This window comes from Cervus elaphus, chromosome 24 (assembly GCF_910594005.1).
Source record: "Cervus elaphus chromosome 24, mCerEla1.1, whole genome shotgun sequence".
Lineage (NCBI taxonomy): Eukaryota > Metazoa > Chordata > Mammalia > Artiodactyla > Cervidae > Cervus > Cervus elaphus.
Window position 1 is genome coordinate 63,843,790 of NC_057838.1, and position 24,755 is coordinate 63,868,544.

Here is a 24,755-nt window from a genome sequence, read left to right on the forward strand (position 1 = left end):
GTTGGGAAGATCCTCTGGAGTCAGAAATGGCAACCCACTCCAGTATTCTTGCTTGGAAAACTCCATGGACAGAGGAGTCTGGCAGGCCATAGTCCATGGGGTCACAAAGAGTTGGAGATGACTGAGCACGCATGACATTATTTATAGACTTCATATATAGATCCTGAAGCACCGGCTAGTCGATTACCCAGTGCTATTCTCCAGCTCAGCTCCCTGTGACTAAGACCTTCGTAGTAGTGTGCTAGCCAATGCCATCAGCAAGATAGTTTTCTCAAATGCTCCTGTTCTCCTAGGTTAATGACAAAGCATGAAACTCCACTGATACATGAAGTGGTTTCTGAAGAGCAAAAAGTCTGACTAAGGGGGAAATATTTGCACATAGTCCTGGGGAACCAGCCCTGCAGAGGTGGGATCGAGAACTCCAAGCCGACATAATAGCAAGTGCAAACACCCTCAGGCAGGGGTTTGCCTGGGAGGTTCAGGGAAGAGCCAGGAGGCTAGAGTGACTGGGCCAGAAAAAATAAGGGAGGGGGCAGAAGTGGATGAGGTCAGACAGGCAAGGGGAGGGCACCGATCTGCAGGGCCTTAGGCCATAGTGAGACAACTGCTTTATTGGGTGAAATGAGAAACCAGTGAGAGGTGTGGGTGGAGGCACCGTGGTGTGACTGACACTGTCACAGGTCCACTCAAAATGCTGGATGAATGTAGACTGTCTGGGAGGCAAGAGTGTTCCCTGCTTAAAGATGCTGGTGACTTGGGACCAGGATGGGAGCAGTTAAGATGGTGAAGAGTGACCAGATTCTGGTAAAAATGACCTTATTTGCTGATGGGCTTGATGTGAGATATGAAAGAAAGCACAGAGTCAAAGATGATCCTGAGGTTTGGGGTCAGAGCACCTGGGAAGTCTTTTTACTAAAATGGAGAAAGAAGCAAGTTTTGAAGGTGGAGATCAGGAGTTTGGGTTGGAACTTGTCAACTTTGGGATGCCTTTTACTTATTCACGTGGAGCTGTTGGGAGGCAAGGAGGCTGGATTCACTGAGCATGCCTTGGCTGGAATGATATAATTGGGCCTTGTCAGCATTTGGATGTATTAAATGCCAAGAGACAAGAATGTCTTCAGACAAAGATGATCTATATCGCTATCAATTTTCTACATGTTGACATCAATCCCTGCCGAGTTGTAAAATAGCTTAGCCTAGTCAACAACAAAGGTGCATACCCCTGTAGGACTAGATAAAATCCACCAAGGCTCTGGCATTCCAAAAAGATATCTACCAGTCTCTTGCTTTCTTGAGCTTTCCATTTTTTTTTTTTTTCTTACAATTGGCAGTGTTTGGTAGTTAGGGAAAAACTCTGCCCTCAGAGATGTTCCCATGCCAGACTCTTTGCTCTGTTCCTGCCGCTCCTCACCACTTGGCTCCTGGGCTTGCCTGAGACCCCAGAGCCAACTGTGATTCTAGTGCATTTCTCCTTCAGGTACCACTTGAGAGTTTCCACGCTAGGGCTGAGCCTCTGCTACAGGGTTTTTGTTTGTTTGTTCACTCAGCATTTGTGTTGCCTTGGGTCATGTAGAGACCAGGGCTGCAGTCACAGCCTGTTTCTGAAACAGCCCCCTTTTTAAGCCCGGGACCCCGCCTGCCGCCAAGTCCCTAAGTTGGGCGAAGAAGGGCCCAGATGCCTTCCTGAATGTTTTTTGCACCAAGTTGCTATCCAAGGCAGGCTACTTATTTTGAGACAGTGTCTCTGTGTGATAGATTTGAAGGACAAGCACAACAAAACTTGTTTTGTATCACACAGAAGGTTAACCTATTAAATGCTCCAAGCAGATATCAAATCTCTAAATGGAGAAAGATCACCCCACCCTCTCCACCCCCTGTGCAGAATACTGTTCTAATGACCGTGTGGGCCTCAGAAGGGCAGTGAGATGTAGTCCATCGTCATGGAGTTTATGACCAAGCTGGAGGAAGAAAACTCTAAAATGATAGGTTAGAGAAGTATTCTGGCCTAGAGAATTCCATGGACTGTATAGTCCATGGGGTGTAAAGAATTGGACACGACTGAGGGACTTTCACTTTAGGGAGGTAGCAACGAGAAGGTACTGGGAGTAATGGGGAGGCTGAGGAGTCCTGGGCCAGCTCCAGTGTCTGACTGAAACTGGGGTTTATGAATAACAGGTTCATCTGTAGGAGTGAAGTTTCCCAAGGTGGCTGGTGGTAGACCTTCTAAAGTTATATTTTATAAACTGGGGCTGTCTATATTTCTATCCATATGCTCCTGTGTGCGTGCTAAGTTGCTTGAATGCTGTCTGACTCTGTGCGACCCTATGGACTGCAGCCTACCAGGCTGCATGGTATTCTCCAGGCAAGAATACTGGAATGGATTGCCATGCCCTTCTCCAGGGGATCTTCCCAACCCGGGGATCGAACCTTGGTTTCTTAAGGCAGGTTCTTTACCACTAGCGCCACCTTGGTTGATGGTTCCTGAAAGATCAGCAAATTCCTGAATTTTTAAAAGTTGCATTTAAAAAAAAATTGGGTTGGCACCTTATAATATCAAAGGATATTGTAATTAATCGAAGGAATAGGTAATTGGTAAAAATTTCAGCCGGGTAACTCCTGTATTTTTAAGTCAGCTTTGCTGATAATTCACAACTCTGAAGGTTTAAGGTTCCTATCCACTTCCCACCTCCAGATCCCCCCCTGCAGAGGAAACAAGGAAGGAGGGCGGGGAGAGGGGGCGGAAGTGGAGGGGAGGGCTAGTCTCCGGCTGTTGGGAGACTGCAGGTGATGAGAAGGACTGCGCATGCGCCCAGGTGGCCTGCCCGGCTTCTCCGGGCAGGTGACCGCGACCTCTGCTACCCCGTTTTAGGATAAAGGAGGAGTGGAACTTCGTGGCCGAGTGCCGGAGGAAAGGCATTCCCCAGGCCGAGTACTGCAAGAACGGCTTCGTAGACACCAGCGTGAGGCTGCTGGAACGGATCGAAAGGCGCTCTCTCGCTGCGCAGAGCGCGCTTTCCAAGGAGAGAGACAAACGGAGCAGTGAGTTTGTGTTTGAACTTTCCGGCGATCACTGGAAGGTGAGTCCACGCGCCCCTGTCCCCGCAACAAGTGGAGGCTGGGTGCCGCGCTGCGGCCGTCTGCTGCTTAGGCTGAGCTCAGGGCATTGACCTTGGTCCAGCGCGCGCTCTTGTCTTTAGAGAGATTTTCTCTGGATGCGGAGGATCCCTTGCCCGCTGTAAGCTGAGTTCCTGCATATTTTCTGCGGCGAAAGACTGTGTAGTCCTGAAAAGAGCAGCGGGATCCCCTTGGGTCTCTCTGTGAGGGACTGGGACCCCAGCGGCTCCCCAGGCTGGCCCAAGTCTTTAAAATGCCTGATTCTGCCAACCCACTGACATTAAAAAATAACTCTTTGCCTTTTTTTTTTTTTTTAAAAACCCTGAGCATGCAACCTGCCTAACACTCCTCTGACTTTGCTGACTTGTCACAGAGGGCAGGGCTACAAAGGAATTTTGCAGCCAGATTTTCTCTGATATTCTGAGGCCAGGGAAGAGATGTCTTCTCTTTCTTTCCTCAAGTGTGTATGGGTCCTTCCTGCTTCCACTCCCCCCAGGTTGCTGCTTGGCTTGGAGAGGCTGCCTGTGGTCTGACAGCTCCTGGTTGAGGCAGCGCCTGGTGTGGGTGTCCATGGGGTAGGGGAATGAGCTCAGACTGTCTTCCCTTCAGTGGGACAGGCTTCTCTGGACCCGCCCTCCATCTCCACCATTTTGTGGCCTAAAGGCCTCTGGACCAGGAAACTGAGCATTTGGGCGGTGACCTTTACTGGCCCCGTGACCTGAGGCAGTTTACTCCACTTTGCATCCATTTTTACCTCCTTCTCTGTCAAATGGTGCTGCTACTTGCCTTGACCCCTTCTGAGGGCCCCTGTGAGAGTTAAACGAGCAGATACTCTGTGACACTGAACCATTAGCGACACATCGCTATAAAAACGGGAGAAACTATGGCTGAAACCTCTTCAGTGGCCTTTCTCCTGCATCCCCATCACTGAGATCAGTGCCGCCTTTTCTGGGGCAAGAAGGAGGGCCTGTCTGGATTTCTAATTAGATATCACTGATAAATCATTCTCATGTACCATCATCAGACCTGATCCCAGCCCCTCCGGGGAATCTGCTGAGTCCTCTCGGCTCACAGCACCTTTGGAAACCACTTTACAGAGCATTTAGTGAGTGCCTGGTGTGGTAAGGGGATAGGTTACGAGCCAGGCGGCTCAGGAGACTCAGGGTGAACCCTGTGGACAGTGTCTTCATTACTTACTGTCTTTCCGCCCCCTCACTCTGCTCCCTGAGCTGGTACCCTATCCTCACTGTACTCACCCTGGGAGAGACTCTGGGGCCTCCAGCCTTGATCAGTATGAATTTCAGTTGCTGTTTTCCCTCCCCAGAGAGATTTGTGCTTCAGTCTTGCCTCCACATAAGGAGTGAAAAGCTCCATTAAGGGATTTTCGCCATGAGTATTAGCGTGCTCCTGGCAGCGAGGGAGTTCTTGCCTCTAGCATCACTCCAGGCAGCAGGCCTGGTCCCTGCAGGAGGCCAGCATGGGATGGACAGGGCAGAGGAGCTTCTGGGGCTTTGGGAACTGGGTGGGGAGAGCTTGTCTGGAGTCCCTGAGAGCTGGCTGTGGGGCTGTGATCTGTGGTTTTGGGTGCCTGGTTGGAGTTGGAGCTAGGGGGGCTAGTCATTCCTTGTGAGCTGGAGACACCCAGGCCCTGGGCTCTGTTCTCTCAGGGAGATTTCCCCAATTTTATTGAACAACTTTTCAATGGAAAATTTCACTTCTACTATCAGGTTTTATAAGAAAACTTTTTGTTTTGTATTGAAATGCAGGCAGTTGACCAAGTTATGATAGTTTCAGGTGAACGGCGAAGGGACCCAGCCATTCACATCCTTGTATCCGTTCGCCCTCCACCCCCCCCTCCCATCCAGGCTGCCATATAACATTGAGCAGAGTGCCCTGTACTATACCTGTGCTGTTCTCTGTACTATCAAGTTTTTAATGTCCAAGAGCTATTTGTTTTGTAAATGAACGAACCCTGTGATGTGGCTTTATTTTTCTACTTTTATACGTAACTCTTTAAGTTGGCCTTTAAAAATTTTGTCCTCTTTTCATGTCATGGGGACTTTTCTTATTTATCTTGGGATTGATAGCTTTTTTGGAGGCAGTTTCCATCTTTCAGGGTCTCCTCTTTTAGGGTGTTTTGTTTGGTCTGGCATTTGGGACTGTCTGGGAGCTCTGGAGACACGGGGTGTTGGGAGCACTGAGAAACTAATTGGAAGGTCCAAGTCTGTGTCAAGTGGGGGCTTTGTTTTTTGAGGGAGCCCCCATATCACCCGTGTGCTCCCCTCCACCGCCGCCCCACGAATACATATTTATGATTTGTCTGCAGCTGGTGAGAGCCCACAGAGAGAATACTCTCTCCAGGCAGGGACAGGCCTGGCAGCCTGTGCCCTGGAGAGAGGAGGGCTGGGGGCGGAGTCTTGGCATCCATCACTCATCCTGTGGTTGCTGCCTCCCGGTCCCCAGTCCAGGGACTCTGGTTAACCCTCCAGTGGATAAGCCTCAGTCTCCTACAGGGACAGTAGCTCTGTGACGTGGATAGGGGCAGAGATCTGGTCCTAGACTTTGAACCTGACCTCCTTCTTTCAGCCCTGCCTTCCTCCCTCACCTCCGCACTCCCTGGCTTTTCCACTTTCTAAGCTTTGAGGGCATCTGGGGAGTTCAGGTTGTGTCTTATCGTTCCTGCTGCTGCTGGCCTAAGACTGAGCAGGTCAGAGGGTGCTGGGTTACCATCTTCCAGCTTTCTAGCTACCAAGACTTTGTTGCTACTGCCTTTCTTCTCTTTTGCCCTCTTGTAACGTTTATGCCTTCAAAAAGGAATTCTTTTACTGTCTTTTTTCATAGAGAGGAGCAAAAGTATATGTGTGTGTTCAACCTGCCATCTTCACCCTGTTCCTTTTTTTTAATTTAATGTGCTATCTTAAGATTTTCCCCATGTTATTAAAAATGGTTGTGGATATGATTTTAGAAGGCATTGTAACTTTTGCAAGCATGCCGTTATTAGAAGAGCAATGTGAGAAAAGTTATTTATGAGGCACTTGACCAGTGAAACGTCAAGAAAGAGAGTGTTGTTATGAGTTGGGGTCAGCTTCCTGATGCCCCAGCTCCTATGTTGTCTGTGCTGCAGAAGGAAACCGTCTGGTCTGGTGTGGGTGGCATTCGGATCAGGATGAGGAGGTGCTGAGGTGGGTTTGCCAGACCTGTGTGCTGGGGTCAGTCACACAGGGCCCTATGCTGGGAAGGGCCCTGGGCTTGATTTAATGCTCTGCCATCTCCATCTTGAAATTCTTAATAATTTTTAGAAGGGGCTTGCATTTTCATTTTGTCCTAGTTCCTGAAACTACATAGCTGGAACGTACCCTAAGTAACCCATTTAAATGTCTTTGGACTTCAATGTTCCTCGTTTATTTATTGTTAATAATTAATTAATTTTTTGGCTGTGCTGAGTCTTCATTGCTTCTTGGGCTTTTTTCTAGTTGCGGTGAGCAGGGGCTACTCTCTAGTTGCGGTGCATGGGCTTCTCTTGTTGCAGAGTGCGGGCTCTCGGGAGCACAGGCTTCAGTAGTTATGGCTCCCAGGCCCTAGAGCACAGGCTCAATAGTCGTGGTGCATGGGCTTAGTTGCTGCTCGTCATGTGGGATCTTCCTGGATCAGGGATCGAACCCCTTGTCTCTTGTATTGGCAGACAGATTCTTTACCACTGAGCTACCAGGGAAGCCCTCAGTTTTCTTCTTTCAAATGGGCCTCAGTCATGCCCACTTTGCCTATTTTACAGCACTGTTACTGTGAAAACATATTAAAGATGAAAGGACTTCTGTAAGTTACAAGCTTAATCCACAAATCCAACAGCAGTGATCCTAAAGCCCATTCCAAGTACAGGTACCAAGCAAAGGGTCACTGTTGGGTGGTCTGATTGCTGTGTCCACCCTCCCCCGCCTCTCCCCGGTACATTCCTGCCCCACTCTGCTGATGGTGCGCTGTGGTCCTCTCTGTGAGGTCAGGGGACATGCCTGTCCCTCAATGCACAGCACACCTTGTTGAAGTGGGGGCTTGTAAGCCCATGAATTGAAATTCAGCTGGCCAAATAGCCCCTCTAAGGTCTAAGGCATTTCTCAATACCTTGACGATTTTATCCCAGAACACTTGAGGCAGGGAAGATCCTGGATACAGCTGAGTTGCTCTCTGTCACTTCAGAAGTGAGGGCCAGAAAAGGAGTGCCTTTGAGATGTGGCTCAGCATCCAGGTCTCCCCACTGACCTTCTCGGCTCTTATCCTGTTAAAGACTCATAAGAAAATTTAGAAATTCGGCACAGCAAATATTAAGTCTTTATCAGATATTTTAAAAAGCAACTATTAGTAGTACAGAGGAAGGGACATGGAGCACACATTTTAAAATCTAACTCGTGGCCAGATTTTATTTTTAGACAGTGTTAAATCTGTATGTTGTAAATAAATAATATGTATGTGGCTTGGGGTGGGAGCCTGGTTATCAGTGTCCACTCGGCATTTAATTTTAATAATATGAATTCATGGCCCTTTTGAAATTGGGCTCATCTGCTGCTGTGGAGTTACTGACAGCCACAGCATCTTGCTTTCTCTTTGGAATGGCTGCAGAGCTGGCGTGCGTGCGTGCTTGCTAAGTCAATTCAGGCTAATGCTCTCACCCAGGCTCTCTCTCCTCTGGGTTTTGGAACAAGTGCTTGTTTTCCTTGGCTTCATGCATTCTGCCTCTGAACTCCTACGCAGGGAGGAGCTAGTTCTGACCGTTGGGTTCCCTTCTATTCTAGGAGTTCCCAGATTCTTTGAAGGAGCAGACGCACCTGAAAGCATGGCACATCAGCAATACTCTGATTCAAATCATTCCTAAGTATATAGAACTGTTTCAAGCCATGAGGATTCTGGATCTGCCGAAAAACCAGATCTCCCGTCTTCCAGCTGAAATCGGTATGTTCCTTAGCTGGAACCTTCAGGCCCGTTGTCTGGGAAGCAGGTGACACGGAGAACTCTTCCTTCTCCTGCTGCCCCAGGACGTCGCTGGGCAGGGCTGTTTCATGTGTCTCCAGAGCTGCTGGTTCACAGTGTCCCCTCTAGGCGGTGATGCCAGGCTCTCCCTGCGTAACTCAGCAGTGCTGACATCTGCCACTTCCTTAGAAATGGCAAGTCTCACGAGTGAGCAGCGCTGTGTTTAGAAACTTTTTGTTTTTTTTTCCTTTAGCTTTAGAAATACAAACATGCAATAATGTATTTATTATAAATATAATATACAATATATTGTTGCCACATATTAGTCCATTGATGAGTTTAGTTTAGCTTATGGTATTATTTTGGTCCAGATTCTTTATTTTCAATCATTCCGTTGTTCACTCGCTTCACCGTAAGTGAAGTTCATGATAATGATCGTCACTGCTTCTCTTTCTCTCATGTGTGAAGCACATGGCCGTTCTGGCCACATAGTTGTTATGATTCTTCTAAGACACTCATGTCTTTCTGGAGACATGTCATCCCCACAAACCTCTGTCACTAGCAGGGCAAAATAATGAAACATTCTAGAAAGACATAAAATGTAAAGTCAACTCTCTCAGCAAGGATTGTTTCCTGGGTATCAAAATTATACACATATCCAATGTTCTTCTAGAGCTCTACACTGTAGCCATATTTATTAATATATGTTAAAGTATATGCCTGTTAAATATATTTATATGTATGCTTGTGTTAACGTATATGCACACTAAACATACTTCCATAGAAGAGCTTACACCATATTCTCCAGCCTAAGCCTTGTTTTCCCTTATCATACCATGAAGATGGGGATGGACTCTAGGGTCAGGCTGATTGGGTCTTTCACTTACTGGAAGGTCACCTTAGGCAGGTCACTCACTGGTTTTCAGTTTCTCTATCTGTAAAATGGTGATAATAATAATATCTACTTCCCAAGGTTGTTGTAAGGATTAAATAATTAATACAAAGAAAGCATTTAGAACAGATAAGCCCTCCACATTTGCTAGCCACCGCCACTATCATCAGGCTTCCCTGGTGGCTCAGCTGGTAAAGAATCCACCTGCAACGCAGGAGACCTAGGTTGGATCCCTCGATTGGGAAGATCCCCTGGAGAAGGGAACGGCTACCCACTCCAGTATTCTGGCCTGGAGGATTCCGTGAACTGTATAGTCCAAGGGGTCACAAAGAGTCAGACACGACTGAGTGACTTTCACTTCACCACTCTCATCATCATCATTGTTATCGTTACATAAATGTTTTTTTTCAATATCAGAATATCCTATCCTTCCTCATTCTCCCTAATGGCTGAGTGATGATTATGGTATGCTTTATTTAACTTGTTCTTTAAATATTTTACATTTAAACTAAGTAATTGGATACTTGATCTAAGATTCTAAAGATACAATTCTAGTCTGAGTAACTTGGGCAAATACTTTCATTTTTTTGCATCTTAGTATCCTCCTTTATAGGATAAGGGGTCAGACTAGGTGATTTTTTAAATAATATTTGCCACCTTTACAATTCCCTAGTTGAGTGTTTCTGCATGTCAAAAACACTGTGGGAGGGGAGGGGAAAGAAATCTCAGAAACTACACATTCTATACTGGATATAAGTCATACATAAGTATCATATCCAACTTGTAACTTCAAGTCTATTTCAAGTCAATTGAATATAATTCAGCCAAATATACCTGTGACTTTGGCAGAGTCACAAAAATTCTCCTCATGTGGCTGAGAAATAGATCATATCCCTAGTTTGAAGATTCTTGTGATGGATGAGTATAAAATTTTTATCATTATGTAGGGATTCATAAGAAAAGTAAGGGTCAAATAAGAAAAAGAGAGTCTTGGAATCATTTAGGCGATATAACTAGCCCTTGTTTTATTCTAGGGAATTATTTTCTGTTGCTTGCTTGCTTCTTGGATGCTAGTTGAGTTATTAACTTGGAGTGTTTGGAATATATCTTCTTTTCAAACACAACTATTGTGGACATTTAGAACAAATCATTCCAAATGTGCTGAAAAGAACTAAACACATACTAATTCAAGACATGGCCTTTTCCTGGTGGAGTAGGTATAACTCCTTACGCACTAGAGATAAATTTTAAAAAAAAATCAACAGAATGTGATAGGCCAGAAAGAGGACTGAAGAGTTGTGTTTTTTTTTTTTTTTTTAGCTCTTTTATGTTGAACGGCTGTCTTTTGTAAAGGAGTTGGAACTGGATCTCTTACAGAGCTGTCTTAGAGAACAACTGAGCATTGGCTGAGGAGAGGGGGTGAGGGGAAGTGGTCACCAAGTGGGGTAGCCTGTTTCTCATTATCAGGACAATTATTTCTGACATTTGACATTAAGGAATTAAGCATGACAGTTAGTGGTCCTCTTAACTCTGAGGAATTATCATTAAATGGGTTTAAAATAGCTAATTATTGAAGTAGTATAAAACTGTTTACTCAACTAATTTAAAGTATGTAAATTCCTTAAGGCTTTCTTTGGGCTCTAGAAGCTAGAAGCCTCTGGACAACAAATTATACCCCAATTGGATTATATTCTGCTCACTGGCAATTAGGTCTGAGGGCCCTGGGAGAATGGGCTATATAAATAGGGAGATTTCATTTCAGTTGGAAAAGATCCTAGAACATTGCAGGAAAGGATAGACTCATTAGCTCTTTAGAAATATAATATGCTGGAGCTATGATGCCTGTCTTAGTCCATTCAGACCGCTATAAAAAAAACAGACTGGGTGGTTTATAAACAAAATAATTTTTTTTGCTCACAGTTCTGGAGTCTGAGATCGGAGTGCCAGCATGGTGGACGGAGGGACTTTTTCTGGGTTGCACACTTCTTACTGAATCCTCATGTGGTCGAAGGGGCCAGGGAGCTCTGTGGGATCTTTTCTAAAGACCATGGATCCCTCATGGAGCTCCACCCTCGTGATTTTACCCAAACGTAATTAGCTCCCAAAGACCCCACCTACTAATAATAACATCACCTTTGGGCGTTAGGATTTCAACATATGAGTTTTCACACCATAGCAGTGCCTTAAAAGTTTTATTTTGGTTTTTATGACTTGGGACCCTTGTCACACTGAAAAGCTATTTTTTTCCTGAAACCTCAAGCTCATGGTGCTTGACGATAATGCTGTTCACTACCTCTGATGGGGACTACTGAGTTCATCTCAGATGAATAATGCCAAGTTCTTACCAGGATGTTGAGGAAGGAAAAATAGTGTTTGTATAATGAGATCAGGCATCATGAAAAAAAGTGGCAAGGAGAACAACAATGTGAATACAAGCATATACAATTTCTTTATGTCTGTAAATTATTAAAATGTTATATCTGAGGTAGACTTTCCAAAGCTACTACTTTTTCTTTGCGCTAGCTAGAAGGAACTTGTATACAGATTTCTCTCCAGTTACCTCATCTTCTCTTTGCATCCTCTTGTGATAAATGCATGTATGGTTGGTATAACTGTGTCCTTAAAGTACTGGAGCAAAGGCCTCCACCAACCAGATCAGGTAATTCTTTAATAGATAAATTTACTCTCCTGAATCTGGAGACTAGACAGATTAGAACATTCACACAATCTGTGCCAATCTTAACTTTACTTATTTGAACTAAAGAAGGTTTGTGCAGTGTGACCCTGTCTTACAGAAGCTGGGCCTATGGAGAGCATTAGTCTGATCACATGTTCCCCAGCCCTCCCCATAAGAGAAATAGTCTTTTGTTATTTTATATTAGCCCCCAAATCTATCCTACTACTTTGACACCAACACCTGACTATAAGGTTACAGTTGCAGCATATACCAGGTGGGTAAGTTAAGAGGGGCCACTGATTTTCACAACATCATCATCATCTTCTAACAGTGAGACCTCAAAAACTGGCTCAGAAGTGGCCCTACCGCCAATATACTGTCTTTCTTTGTTTCCCTTTCTCATTTATAAAATGGCAAGAAATTTTGTATTTTGAGTGCCTGCTCTGCAAAAGTAAAAAATACTTTTGGTTTTCTAACTTTTAAAATTAGATTAAGAATGTTAAAGTAATGCTTTAGATCATGCGTGACATGATTTTTGGAATATTAAATATATTTACTCTTGTACTGGTTTCTGATTTGAAATTGGTCATATGTTTAGTCAGTCAAGACAGAAGTGGAATGCGGTGTTTCTCCATCAATCTGTTATTGCCTGATAGTCTTAGTGTGTTCACTTCCTGCCTGTGAAGGGGATTTAGGCTTTTTAAAAGGACACATATTCTTTAAGAAGCACAATAAGTCATAATTAATAAATGCAAATATGAAGCAAAAGATAAATGAATTCCATGCAGTCTATGAACAGTCTCCTTGTTGAAGTCATTTATCATGTACATTGAGCTTTGTGTGTATTTCAGTACTTAGCTTGCTTCCCATCAGAGTTTGCCCCTATGAACTGGACCACATCAAAGCCATTACCTGTTACTTCATTCATCATATGATTTCAGAGAGGGTTGCACTCTGTGGGTTTTGGGCCCTGACTCAGTCTATGTGGAGGCAAAACCCCCCACATCCCCCTTGCCTCTAGTTTTACAAAGGATTAAACAGATAAAAAATAAGCAAAAAATGCTCTGATCTGTGACCAAAATGCTCAGGATAAAAGATGAGCAGACATTTAATCAGAGTGCTTAGAAAACAAACGCAAAATTATGTTTTATGCCTTCACCACCATCATTTATACAAATGTTTTACATCTTCGTTTTGCTTTTTGTCCTTAAAAGACCTTAATGAACCTGCACCATGTCTGTTGATTTTTTCTAACAGGTTGTTTGAAGAACCTCAAGGAACTCAACGTGAGTTTCAACCGTCTGAAGAGCATTCCTCCAGAACTGGGAGACTGTGAAAATCTAGAGAAACTGGATTGTTCTGGAAATCTAGAATTAACCGAGCTCCCTTTTGAAGTAAGAAAGAAACATTTTTGCATGGTGATTTACTTTTACTTGGTTTATGACATGGAATGGTCTATAATATGGGGAAGAAATTTTAGAAGATGAAATCCATCTTTACTTAAGTCACATTTTCATGACATTTTAATCATCCTAAACCTGCTAATATAAAGTCTTTAGAAACGTGCTTTAAAAAAAAGAAGAAAAAAAAAAGAAACGTGCTTACACTTGGCTAGAACCCAAATTTAATTTCAGAGCTGCTATCAAAAGGAAACTAGGCAAAATAAATCCTATTTTCATGCAAGGTATTTTTATCTAATATCTACTTAATATATCCATAATGCAGATCCCAACTTGTTTACCCATAATGGAGGAAAAAAATTGGTAGCAATTGGAAATAAATAAAGTGGATAAAATTTTTAAAAATTTAAATGCAGATAAGTAAAGCAGTCCAGAGATATGATTCGAGAAGTCCATTAATTAAAAAATATCCATTTGTTTCTTTTTTGTCTGTATTCATTGGGGAAATGATTTTAAATTATTTTCTAATAGAACAGATGAAAGTCAACAGTTTTTGTTGTTAAATAAAACTCAACAGGCTTCTTGTGCTTGAAGAGCGATAAGGATCTCACAAATCCTGCTGCTAATGAATAGACTAAAAATAGTGTTGCTGGTGAGGCTCTGACAAGGCCCTGGCCACTGAGCCTGTCTAGTCCTGGAAGGCGTATTCTTCTTCTTTCCTGGAAACTTCTGGGTGAGAGGGAGTGGCTGCTTCCACTCTTAGCACCTGTGTGACCCAGGAAATGCCGAGGGATGGTCCTGGTGAGGGGGCACAACCAGGGCTCAAAGTTCTCCCCCACGCTTCTCGTTCCCCAGCCCTCCCATCTTTACAGAGAGGCCCAGTCCTCTCCCAGACGTGCAGGCTGGCGGCAAAGCCAACTCACCTTTGACCTCTCTTGCTCCCGTGCCCCAAGTCCACTCCATAAGTAAGTCCTGTTGGGCATGCCCTTCGGAATAACAGTGGAGATTTCTGATCATTTGCCATGCCTGTTTACCAGTTCAAGTGTGAGTCTCCTGAAGATTGGCCAAAACCCATTAAGACAGGCTTCACTAGGTCACACTACTCTTTGAGGCTTACACTTTTTGTCTTCTCTGGCTTTGCACATGCTGTTCCCCACCCGGAGTTTCCTCCACAACCTTTCCACCTGTCAAGGAACCTCAGGACCCAGTTCAAACACTCCATTCTCTGTGACCTCTTTCCTGACCCCTGACTCTCACCTCACTCCTTTCTCTGTGTTACTGAATGTTGCAAATTGGAAACTTCCTCACACTAGTTCTTACTACATAAATTTGCCTTGCTCATTTATGAAAGTATAAACCCCTCAAGGGCAGCCACTGTGAGCTATTCAGTCTTATCACCCCCAGAAAGTAGCACAGTGAAGAACACACAATAGGTGTTCAGAATACATACTATATTCATCTGTTTTGCATATGTTGATATAAATGCCTTTGGGAAGAGATGTCAATCTAAAAATTATTAGTTGAATTTAATTCCCACTGTTAAAAAGTAATTAGACACAACCTTGTAATAAATCAATGATTACCCCAATAAAAGTTTTAGAAAATAAATGAAAAATTTAAAAAGTAATTAGAATATTTTGTTATTCCTTCCTAGTTAAGTAATTTGAAGCAAGTTTCATTCGTAGATATCTCAGCAAACAAGTTTGCCAGTGTCCCGATCTGTGTCCTGCGGATGTCTAATTTGCAGTGGTTGGATATCAGCAACAATAACTTGAATGACCTGCCACAAGACATAGACAGGTAGCTACTTGCATTCTGAAGGTGCGGTACATGAACTAGTCGCTAACATTTTAAACATGCCTGACACATGAATGTTTTCAAAGATCAACTGATTTTCCAGAGTTTCTTGTTTCTGAGAAATTAGTTTGGTTCTTTATAGAATAAGACAGTTGTCAGTCTACGTCATACATATTCACGTACAGTTGACCCTTGAACAACGAGGGACTTAATCTGCATATAATTTCTTGTTGGTCTCTGTACCAGGGGTTCCTCTTCATCTGCAGATTCAACCAACCACAGACCCATGCAATATTGTAATATTTACTGTTGAAAAATATCTGCATATGAATTGGGACTCACACAGTTCAGACCTGTGTTGTTCAAGGGTCAACTGTATATATATATAGTTTAAACACAATATATATACACATATATATGTGTATATGTGTGTATATATATACACACAATTTGAACACATGTTTGTTTTACTTTAGTCCTCAGTAGAATGGAATTTTAGCTTTCCCTTACTCCCCAGGAGTAGAAAAGTAAATTATGTGTGGAATAGAAACATATCATTCTATATAGGATATCAGGATAATTTTTATTAGTTTCATTTATTGCTTTATTATACATAATGTTTCAAACAAAATTGATATGCCTAGTAAGGTTTTCAAATTCTATCCTTGTAGCTATTTCATTTTTTAAAAAGTATTATACAGAGTCATGTATGATAGATTCATTCATTCATTCAATCAGCCAATATTACTAGGCTTCTGTATGGCAGGCCCAGAGAGTGGACTGAGTTCAAAGTGTGAATGAAACAAACTTTCTGGACTCTTGGAATCCATAGTGTTCATCATAAAGTAGCATAGTAAGCTGTTGGGACACAGGAACTGAAAATGGCTTGGTCCTGAATGCCATCTCGTATGACCTTTCTCTACTCCTGGGACATGTGATATATATGGATGCTTTCCTGGTTTATGAGACTAAGTGGGAATTGTTTTAGTTTGAAACACAAGGGGAACTTTGTGAAATATTTTGTGGGATCAGTCAAAATTTTGCAGATGAGTGAAAGAAAAAGCTAGAGAGGCAGGCAGTGAGCTAGAAGAAAATGGAAAACCGAGTAAAACATATTTGGACCATATTTTGCTCATTTCCTTTTCACTCTGCAGGTTTATTTATATTTTAAAGTTAATGTATGATGAGAGAATAGTAACTGTGTTCTCACAAAAGGAAATATGTTACCAAAATTTGTTTATTCTTACTGCAGCTCTAATATGATTTCTTTCCCATATCTACCTGTGGGAACAGAGTAGATACTAGATAGAATGGCAGATACACTGATTTTATAAGTTTCATCATGGCCTACTATATATTGTGTAATTTGCTTATCCTGCTGCTATATCTGTATCTTCCATTGCCAACTAAGTCAGTAAAAACTTAAAAAAACAAAAAACCCAAATCATGTCACCTGATATGACTTTATTTAAATCGTATAGCCAGCTTATTCTTATAAGGATCGTATATAAAAAATAAACTAAGTAGGGATTTCCTACTAGAATTTATCTGTAATTCACTTTTCTTAGCTGTGAGGCTAAGTCCTTAAGTTTTAATCCCTTTCACATCTTCTTAGGCTAGAAGGACTGCAGACCTTTCTCCTATACAAGAACAAGCTCACCTATCTTCCTTATGCCTTGCTTAACCTAAAGAAGCTCACCTTGTTAGTCGTCAGCGGGGACCACTTGGTGGAGCTCCCAACAGCCCTCTGTGACTCCTCCACACCTTTAAAGTAAGTAGACGGCCCAGTAGAGACCCATTCAGACCCAAGGTAAGAGCGAGGAGCCCCTGGAGCCTGGGCCTCCGTCTCAGGAACCATGTTCGGTGGTTCTCCTACTCTGAGAACAAGAAATTCTGGTGCTTTCACTTGGAATTTTGAAGTCTTTGGCCAATGGCATGGGGAGGTATAGCTCAGAGAATTTCTGGATAAATGCTACCTACTGGCTGAAGGCACAGAGAGATATGTGCCCAGGACACAAATACCACACATACACACATAGATAAATACATATAAAATCATAAGTAACATATAAAAAGAAATCTGGATTAAGCCACAAATTAAATATAGGAAGGAGGCTATAAAATGAATGAGAATTGCCAGGTTAATGATGATAACGAAGATAGATACATAATGATGTATTTAACACCTGTCCATCTTGAGACCCCATTAAAATGAGGGGGAAAAAACGTATAGACCCACAATGATGAAGGAAGCAACTAAGGCCCTCACAGAATGAGAGGTCCCAACACATTTCTGGGAGATACTCAGCAGAGGCATACTGGTGACTGATAGAAATAGGATGAAATAGGCTGAAGCTCAGAGGGCAAACCGAGAGATGAGCCATATCCTGGAAGACTCCAAAGATGAGTGGTAGTCGGATTTCAGGTATGGAAGGTGTAGACTGAGTCACGGTGCTAAAAGCAGAAGGAGCAAAAGGAAAGCTTCATACAAACAGGTGATCCCCTGCCTTCCAGATCTCCTCCTTGATTTCATTGGGCAGATCACTCAGCGCCAAGAGTCCAGCCCACTGATCGAAAGTGTGAGGTTTGCTTTAGGGAGGCCCTGAGGGAGTGACCCTGGAGTTTTGTGTTTGGAGATTCCCCAGGGGACTGATTTGCTCCCTGAGTGGTCAGCTACAGCGGGGCTGTCCCCTGGGCAAACACTGTCTGCATATAAAGATGCCCAGACAACATTTTGCTGTTTCATTTTCAAAATACGAAGGTATCTGTAAGACTTACCAGATAATTGTCACAAACATGTAAATATTATAAACTGGTTTTCAACTCTAGAATCAAACTTGCAAACAAGATAGAAAAGTTAAATGTGGTTACAGATTGGAACGTGGATGGTGTTGACATTAACAATGTAAATCTACACAATGTCTGTGATGTTCTTTGAAATGCTTCAAAAAATCAGGTGGCTTGATGGGTGGCTAGAGGAGTGGGTAGATCAGTGGATGGGTTTGTGATAAAGCAAAGTACAGTAAAATGTTAAATGTGGAACCTAGGAGTGGGTACAGGGGCGTTCATTGTAACATTTTCCAACTTTGCTGAATGTTTGAAAAAGTTTCATAATAAAATGTTGAAAAAATAAAAGTATAGATAAAAATTGGGAGGGAGGAAGGTTAGGGATATAGAGGGAGTTGAAGATAAGGGGAGGAATACCTTCACCTGATTGAACAACATTAAATTATTTTTCCATGGTAAAAGATAATTTCAAATAGATTCAGTAAAAGCAGTGATTGACCAATGACAAATTTCTTTGAGATGGGAGAGGAGCTATTCAAATTTTAAGATAGGTACAGTGATTACTTTGATAAAAAATGAAGGATGATAAAATATAGATATATGTCTTATTTTTGGATTTAAAAAAGTGATAAAAATTCAATGAAAGAAATTGCAAATGAAAAGTTAAATGGATTTAGCTATATAAGAAGTAAAGCCTTTTTGCTTTCCCCATATTTAGCTATCAAATAAAGTTAAGAGGAAAATTAACTGGGATATATATATATATATATATAAAGCTAGCAGCTATGTGGCTGATATCATATATATATACATATATGTATATTTGTAATATATGTATGTAACTTCTCTTCTACAAACCAAAGAGAGTAGACTAAATTCCCCAAGACTTAGTAGGGCCTACAATAGCAGCCAAGAAAAGATTTCCTATTTTGAATGGAAATACTTGTATAATCTTTCACATCAAAAGATCTTTCAACATTGTGAAGAAATTAGGTCAAATGCCATTTTGGTTTGTCTCCTTTAGCTTTTTTTTTTTTTTTTTTGTCACAGTAGTCCATATTTTAAATATTTCTTTGATGGGGATTTCATCTGAGTCCTTTTCAACACAGCCACAACATTTTAAGAGTTTGCTGTCACTAATTGGGAGTAATATCAAACATAGTAAGGCATCATATCTGACGGAGAGGTGAAGTGTTATTATCGTTCACCTCATGCCCACTATCCTCTGTCTATGGCTAAGTACCTCTCATTTTCCCAACAAACCTCTGCACAGTCTGGTATAAACTGAATCCAGTAATCCTATTGGATTACTGCACAGTGAAATTTCACCAGTGACACTATTATTATGTGGTCAGCTGTGACTTCAAAGAAGAAGTGAGAAATTGGGATTTAGTGCCACAAAGGTTGACTTCTGAGAAGATTTTTGCACAATTACAAATGCACAGGTGAAAGTGGTGGTATTTTCCATATTCTCTTGAATAGATTTGTAAGTCTTAAGGACAATCCTCTTGAGAACACCCAGTGTCAAGATGGTGATGAAATGATGGAGAGTGAACGAGATCGCCAATATTTTGATAAAGAATTTATGAAAGCCTATATTGAAGATCTTAAAGAAAGAGGTAGGTTATTCATATTTAAAATTATTTAAAATGAGTGTATAGAATTCCAATCACTCATGCAACAACACATTTATTGCTGTAAGCCAAACTAAAGAAAACTTGATTGGTTAGGGGCAGGTTACTTTGTAAATTATTTTCTATTTACCAAAAAAGAAAAAGATAGAGATACATTTCCTTTCGTTAAGTAATCAAAATTTTCTAGTGTATTAGCTTGCTTAATACATCCTCAACCATGTGACAGAGAAGCTGGGAAACATGCACTTAAAATGTGAAGGTTGCATTACTAGCTTTAGGTGGGATTGTTAATGAAATGATACTGATAAAATAGTATTTTAATTAATAGAATGGAAGTTTCCATGTCAAAATCCATTTAAATTTAACTTTTAAAAAGGTCATCTCTTATATAAGTCAAAGTACACCTGTAAAACATCACAAAAGGAAAAAACGAAATGACAGATTATTGTGTGTATGCTAAGTCGCTTCAGTCATGTCCGATTCTTTGTGACCCTACGTACTGTAGCCCTCCAGGCTCCTCTGCCCATGGGGTTCTCCAGGCAAGAATGCTAGAGTGGGTCTCCATGCCCTCTTCCAGAGGATCTTCCTAACCCAGGGATTGAACCCACATCCCTTGCATTTCCATTGGCAGGCTGGTTCTTTACCACTAGTGCCACCTGGCTGATTAGTAAGTAGATGCATTTAGTTTTGGTTTCCCATAACTAAATGATACAGAGGAACAGGGCGGTCACAGTACCTCAGGAAAGGGCGGAAATGTTTTTCCCAGTGGCTGTTTCCAAAGTGTTCCAGAAGCCTTAGAACCCCTTCCTCCTGTCAGAAACATAGACTCAAGGAAAGGCATCAATTAGTCTTTGTTCTTCTTTTTTGCTGCCTCTTTTTTTTCCTTTTCTGAGTGTGAGTGCCCGCAAGTTATCTTTTAATTTTTCCAGTTCTCTTTTTTTTGATAAGCTGGGTGCAGACCTGAATGAAAGATGTCATGCATGTGGATTTAGGAAGGACATAGCCCTGGCCCCGTGACTCTGAAGACATCACTTGTGGACAGGTTCCCTCAGTCACTCTCAGAAAGTATCATACATGTGAGCTTACTGCTCCCTTGTTAGTAGGAATCTGAAGATGATAAGTCACAGTCAGGTATTCGGGTATCTCATGACATTAATGAAAAATACCATTTATTGGCAAAGTAAAATTTTTCCAGTTAAAATAAGAAAATTTCTATACAGTTATCTCTCATGTGTTCGTCCATCCTTAATCCTGAATCCTGAAATGTTATGAAATAAATTAGAAATTTATATTAAACATGAAACTGAAATACCAGAACCATTTATTTATCAAAATTTATCTTTGGGTTGTATAATTTTCCTCTTGCAGAAAACTTTCTTGTATTTTATTCATTTGTTCATAATTCTGTTATAGTGTTATTATAAAAATGTAAGAATGGATTAGAGAAAATAGGTATTAATCTTTCCATCTATGTGGCCAGCAATAAAAATGATTTGATTTTAAAAGTTAACTTTAGTGATAATAGGTTTTGAATTCATTTGTTTATTTCTAAATAATTATAATTCTTTCCTTCATATGGGCTTCCTGGTGGCTCAGCGGTAAAAGAATCTGTCTGCAATGCAGGAGATGCAGAAGATGTGGGTTTGAATCCCTGGGTAGGGGAGATCCCCTGGAGAAGGAAGTGGCAACCCACTCCAGTATTCTTGCCTGGGGTATCTCATGGACAGAGGAGCCTGGTGGGCTGCAGTCAGTAGGGTCGCAAAGAGTCAGACATGAATGAGCAACTGAGCATGCATGCACACACTCACACATCCTTCGTATATTCATATTAGGTTGAACTAAATGATATTGCCAATATTCAGCTGTGTTTGACCTACAAAAATGGTGATTTCTTAATAGATCAACCTAGATGTGGTTGGACATATGCTTTGACTTTTTTTAAGTTTCTTTCTTCTTCATCGTGCTGTCTTCTCTCTTTTCTCTCCTTCCCTTTCAGACTAATGTCTGAGTTAGAGAGTTCATCACTGTAAGGGAAAGAACATAGATTTAGTGGGACTTCCTTGGCGGCCCAGTGGTTAAGACTCTGCCTTCCAATGCAGGGGGTGAGGGTTCAATCCCTGGTTAGGGAACTAAGATCCCACATGCCGCAGGGTGCAGCCTAAATAAATAAATAAATTTGTTTTAAAAAGTAGATTTAGTGAGTCTGTGTGGATATCCAACCTTGTATGATTCAAGAATGTTGAAGAAGTCAGGCCTCTCCCTGGTCCTCACACTTTAGTGAGCATGAGATCAGCTACAGGCTCCACTCAGAATTTTTGAGTCATCAGGTCTGGAGTGGGGCCTGAGAATGTACATTTCTAACAAGTTCCCAGGTGATACTGATGCTTTGAGTCTGAGAACCATTGGTATAGACCATCCTTTGAAAAAATTTGGCTGTGAAGAGAGAAAGAGTGTGCAATAACCAGTGGGAAGAGCAATAATGATAAAATGATTATTAATAAGATGGTGCTTGGTTTAGGAATAGCCCAGACTTCTCTTATAAACCATATTCCCTTCTACCTGGCATCTATAGTCCTTGGCCATATATTTCTATTTTATCAACTTTTATTATTTTAGGCTCATACAGTTTCCAGTATGTTGATGTAGTTTATGTAAGGTTGTTGGAAAGATTGCAAAAGAATGAGAATTAGTAATAAGTTTATCTTCAGGACTTCCCTGGTGGTCCCGTGGTTAAGAATCCGCCTTCCAAGGCAGGGGACACAGGTTTGATACCTGGTTGAGGAACTAGATCCTATATGACACAGAGCAACTAAAATTGCATGCTGCAACAAAGACACAGTGCAGAAAAGAATATATATAAATTTAAAAGTTAAAAATCAATCTTAAATAATGCATTCTTCTTTCTATCTTGAGTATAAATATCTCTAAAGCATGACTATACATTTGTCGTGATTGACTTAATGGTGATAAATAAATGCATTTATCTCTATACTTGGAGTATGAAATGGCAGTGATTTGTATTTTGATGTGGTTACACTTCATAATAAGATGTGGAGTGGTTGAGTATATTTTTTTCTTTTTGTTGCAGATTCTGTTCCCAGCTATACCACTAAAGTATCTTTCAGCCTTCAGCTTTGATGCCATCCATCAGAAGACTACAGAATCTTCCTGACCTGTGGAGCTATAAGTCTTCCTGTTGTGGGTTGTCATAGAGGAATAATGGCTTGGGCTTAACGGCAAAGTCTAGAAACCACTGTCATAGTTGTTAGGAAAAATGATTTTCAAATTTCAAATATGTGAATACCTCTCTCTGTGGACTGGAGAATCGATAAATGGGTTTATATATTGATATTTAAAGGTTTATTTGCATTTACTTGTTTCCAAATAATGCACATTTAATGTTTTAGAAAATGTGTTATTTTTTTAAATTATCACTTAAAAGACCAAATTTTGAAGTTGACTGAATTGTTTTCAGAGATCCCGGGATAAAGGGGTGTTGAAAAGAGTATTTGTATTGAACTAATCAGATGAGAGTTAATTTTGTTATTTTGAAAGAGTTTTAATGCGTCATTTCCTTTACTGAGGATGGTTTTCCTTGGGTTTATACAAATTGCTATTTTCATATGTTTTAAGTTGTACTTTACCAAGTTTAGGCTTTCAGGAAAGACTTTAGGTATAATCTGGGCCTTGAAGGTAGAAAGACGGGCTGGGTTGTCTGCCCAGGCATTGGACTCAGATGGTGCCCTGGTGGCTCGCTCTAGTGGAGGATGTGTGGGCCTGGCTGATCATGGGAAGCCTGGTGGGGCCTACATGGATGGTCAGCCTGCCACGAGTGGGCCTCCTGGGGGTCCCAGGGAGCATGCCAGAGCACGGAGCAGAGGCATTGCCTCCAGGGACCCATCCTCCAAGACGGTCACATAAGGTAGCAGGAATGACCAGTCCACACTGATGAGGAGTCCCTCGCAAGGCTCCCCTGCAGGTGCCTCGGGAAGGCTTTGCTCACCGGTGAGCCACTGTGGTCCAGAGAGAGCAGAGGAGACTGAGTTTCCGTTGGCAAAGAAGGAGTTCATTAGAGGGCTTTGAACTTTGGTATCACATGATAGGATTTGGAGAAATCATACAGATATCTATTTTTATACTATTATCTTGGGCTAAAATAAACAAGATTGTGAATATGTTGAAGATAAGTTTAAACAAGTAACTTTTGTGACTAAGATGGAAAAATTGCATATATTCGTATATGTTTATATCAATCCACTCCTGTGTGGTCTAGCTGAGCGCTGTCCAATAAAACTTTCTGCTGTGAAGGAAGCGCTCTGCGTCTGTGCTGTCTAATGTAGTAACTGACAGATGTATGTGCTTCTTGGGCTCTTGAACAATGTCTGGTGTGACTGAAGAAGAAATTTTTAATTACATTTAAATTGAAATAGTCAAAGGTAACTACCATGTTGGACAGTACAAGTCAAGTCAGTTGGGTTTTTCAGAAGTTAATCGGGACTAGAAGTGAGCAAGTTTTATTTCTTTATCTGAAGAACCAAAGTGGTTAATACTGACACTCAATATTTTGTCTTCATAGGTTTAATCATACTTCTAAATATTTTATCCTCAACAGATATAAAGCAGGCAGAACAGTCTAAAGCCATAGAGTAATGGTTCCATAGAGCATTGCTTCAACTTAAAGGCAAACTCTGAGAGGTAGGTTAAGAGGTGAAAAGAGTAGGAGAGTCTCTTTTCTCAATTAAATGAGAAGTCACTTTAATTGAACCTCAAACAGTTGTGTTTTTATTTATAGCACTTTAAAAATATAATGCAAATTTATCAGTTGTACTATGTGAATGACTTTGGGATTTTATTTCACGCCACAGTATATGTTACATAACAGCCAAATGGGAAATATATCTCAAAGGGGGGGAAATGAGGGCTTTCACATAAATTGACTGTCCATAACTCATGTAAAATTTATTTCAATAAAACCAGTCTTGTGCAAGAAAACCCCTTATATTGATGTTACATAAAAATAACTGAAAAAGTATTGAATACAGTGATATGTAATTATTTCATATTACATAACATCCCATAATGTTTATTATGTTTAATAACACAACTAAAGAAAGATAGACTAAATATGAGGCTTGTAGAAATACTCTTTACTCATATAAATGTAAAAATGCAGAAAGATTCTAAAGTAGAGTAAGCATCTTAGTGGAAATAAGAGAGATCTGAACATTTTACATGATGCATATGGATTGACTCATAATTTGGAAAAGTAATTTATGTAGACTATAGGTATGAATATTAAAGCAATATGAATGAAAGAAAATATAATTCTTGGGAGAAAAATGTTCTGGTTCCAAAAGCATATTATGATGCCCATTTTTCATATGTTGAAAGTAAAGGGGTAAAGACACTTGGTGAAATCATTGAGTAGTGCGTTTTAATTAATAACAAGACCTACACTCGATTCCTTGACTTTAGCTGTCTGGAATGACCGTTTG

The 24,755-nt window shown here is 41.2% G+C and overlaps 1 protein-coding gene across 2 annotated transcripts in view; it reads left to right on the forward strand.

Moving 5' to 3' along the window:
• The window catches only part of LRRC2 (leucine rich repeat containing 2), a 36,603-nt gene extending 12,244 nt beyond the window's left edge, over positions 1-24,359 (forward strand). For both annotated transcript variants that reach the window (XM_043885546.1, XM_043885547.1), the window contains exons 3-9: positions 2,870-3,077; positions 7,899-8,055; positions 12,900-13,036; positions 14,697-14,842; positions 16,455-16,610; positions 19,109-19,245; positions 22,349-24,359. In XM_043885546.1, the coding sequence (XP_043741481.1) occupies positions 2,870-3,077; positions 7,899-8,055; positions 12,900-13,036; positions 14,697-14,842; positions 16,455-16,610; positions 19,109-19,245; positions 22,349-22,398 (991 nt within the window). In that variant the 3' untranslated portion in view covers positions 22,399-24,359. The remainder of the gene's footprint in view (positions 1-2,869; positions 3,078-7,898; positions 8,056-12,899; positions 13,037-14,696; positions 14,843-16,454; positions 16,611-19,108; positions 19,246-22,348) is intronic.
• The last annotated feature ends 396 nt before the right edge of the window (positions 24,360-24,755 follow it).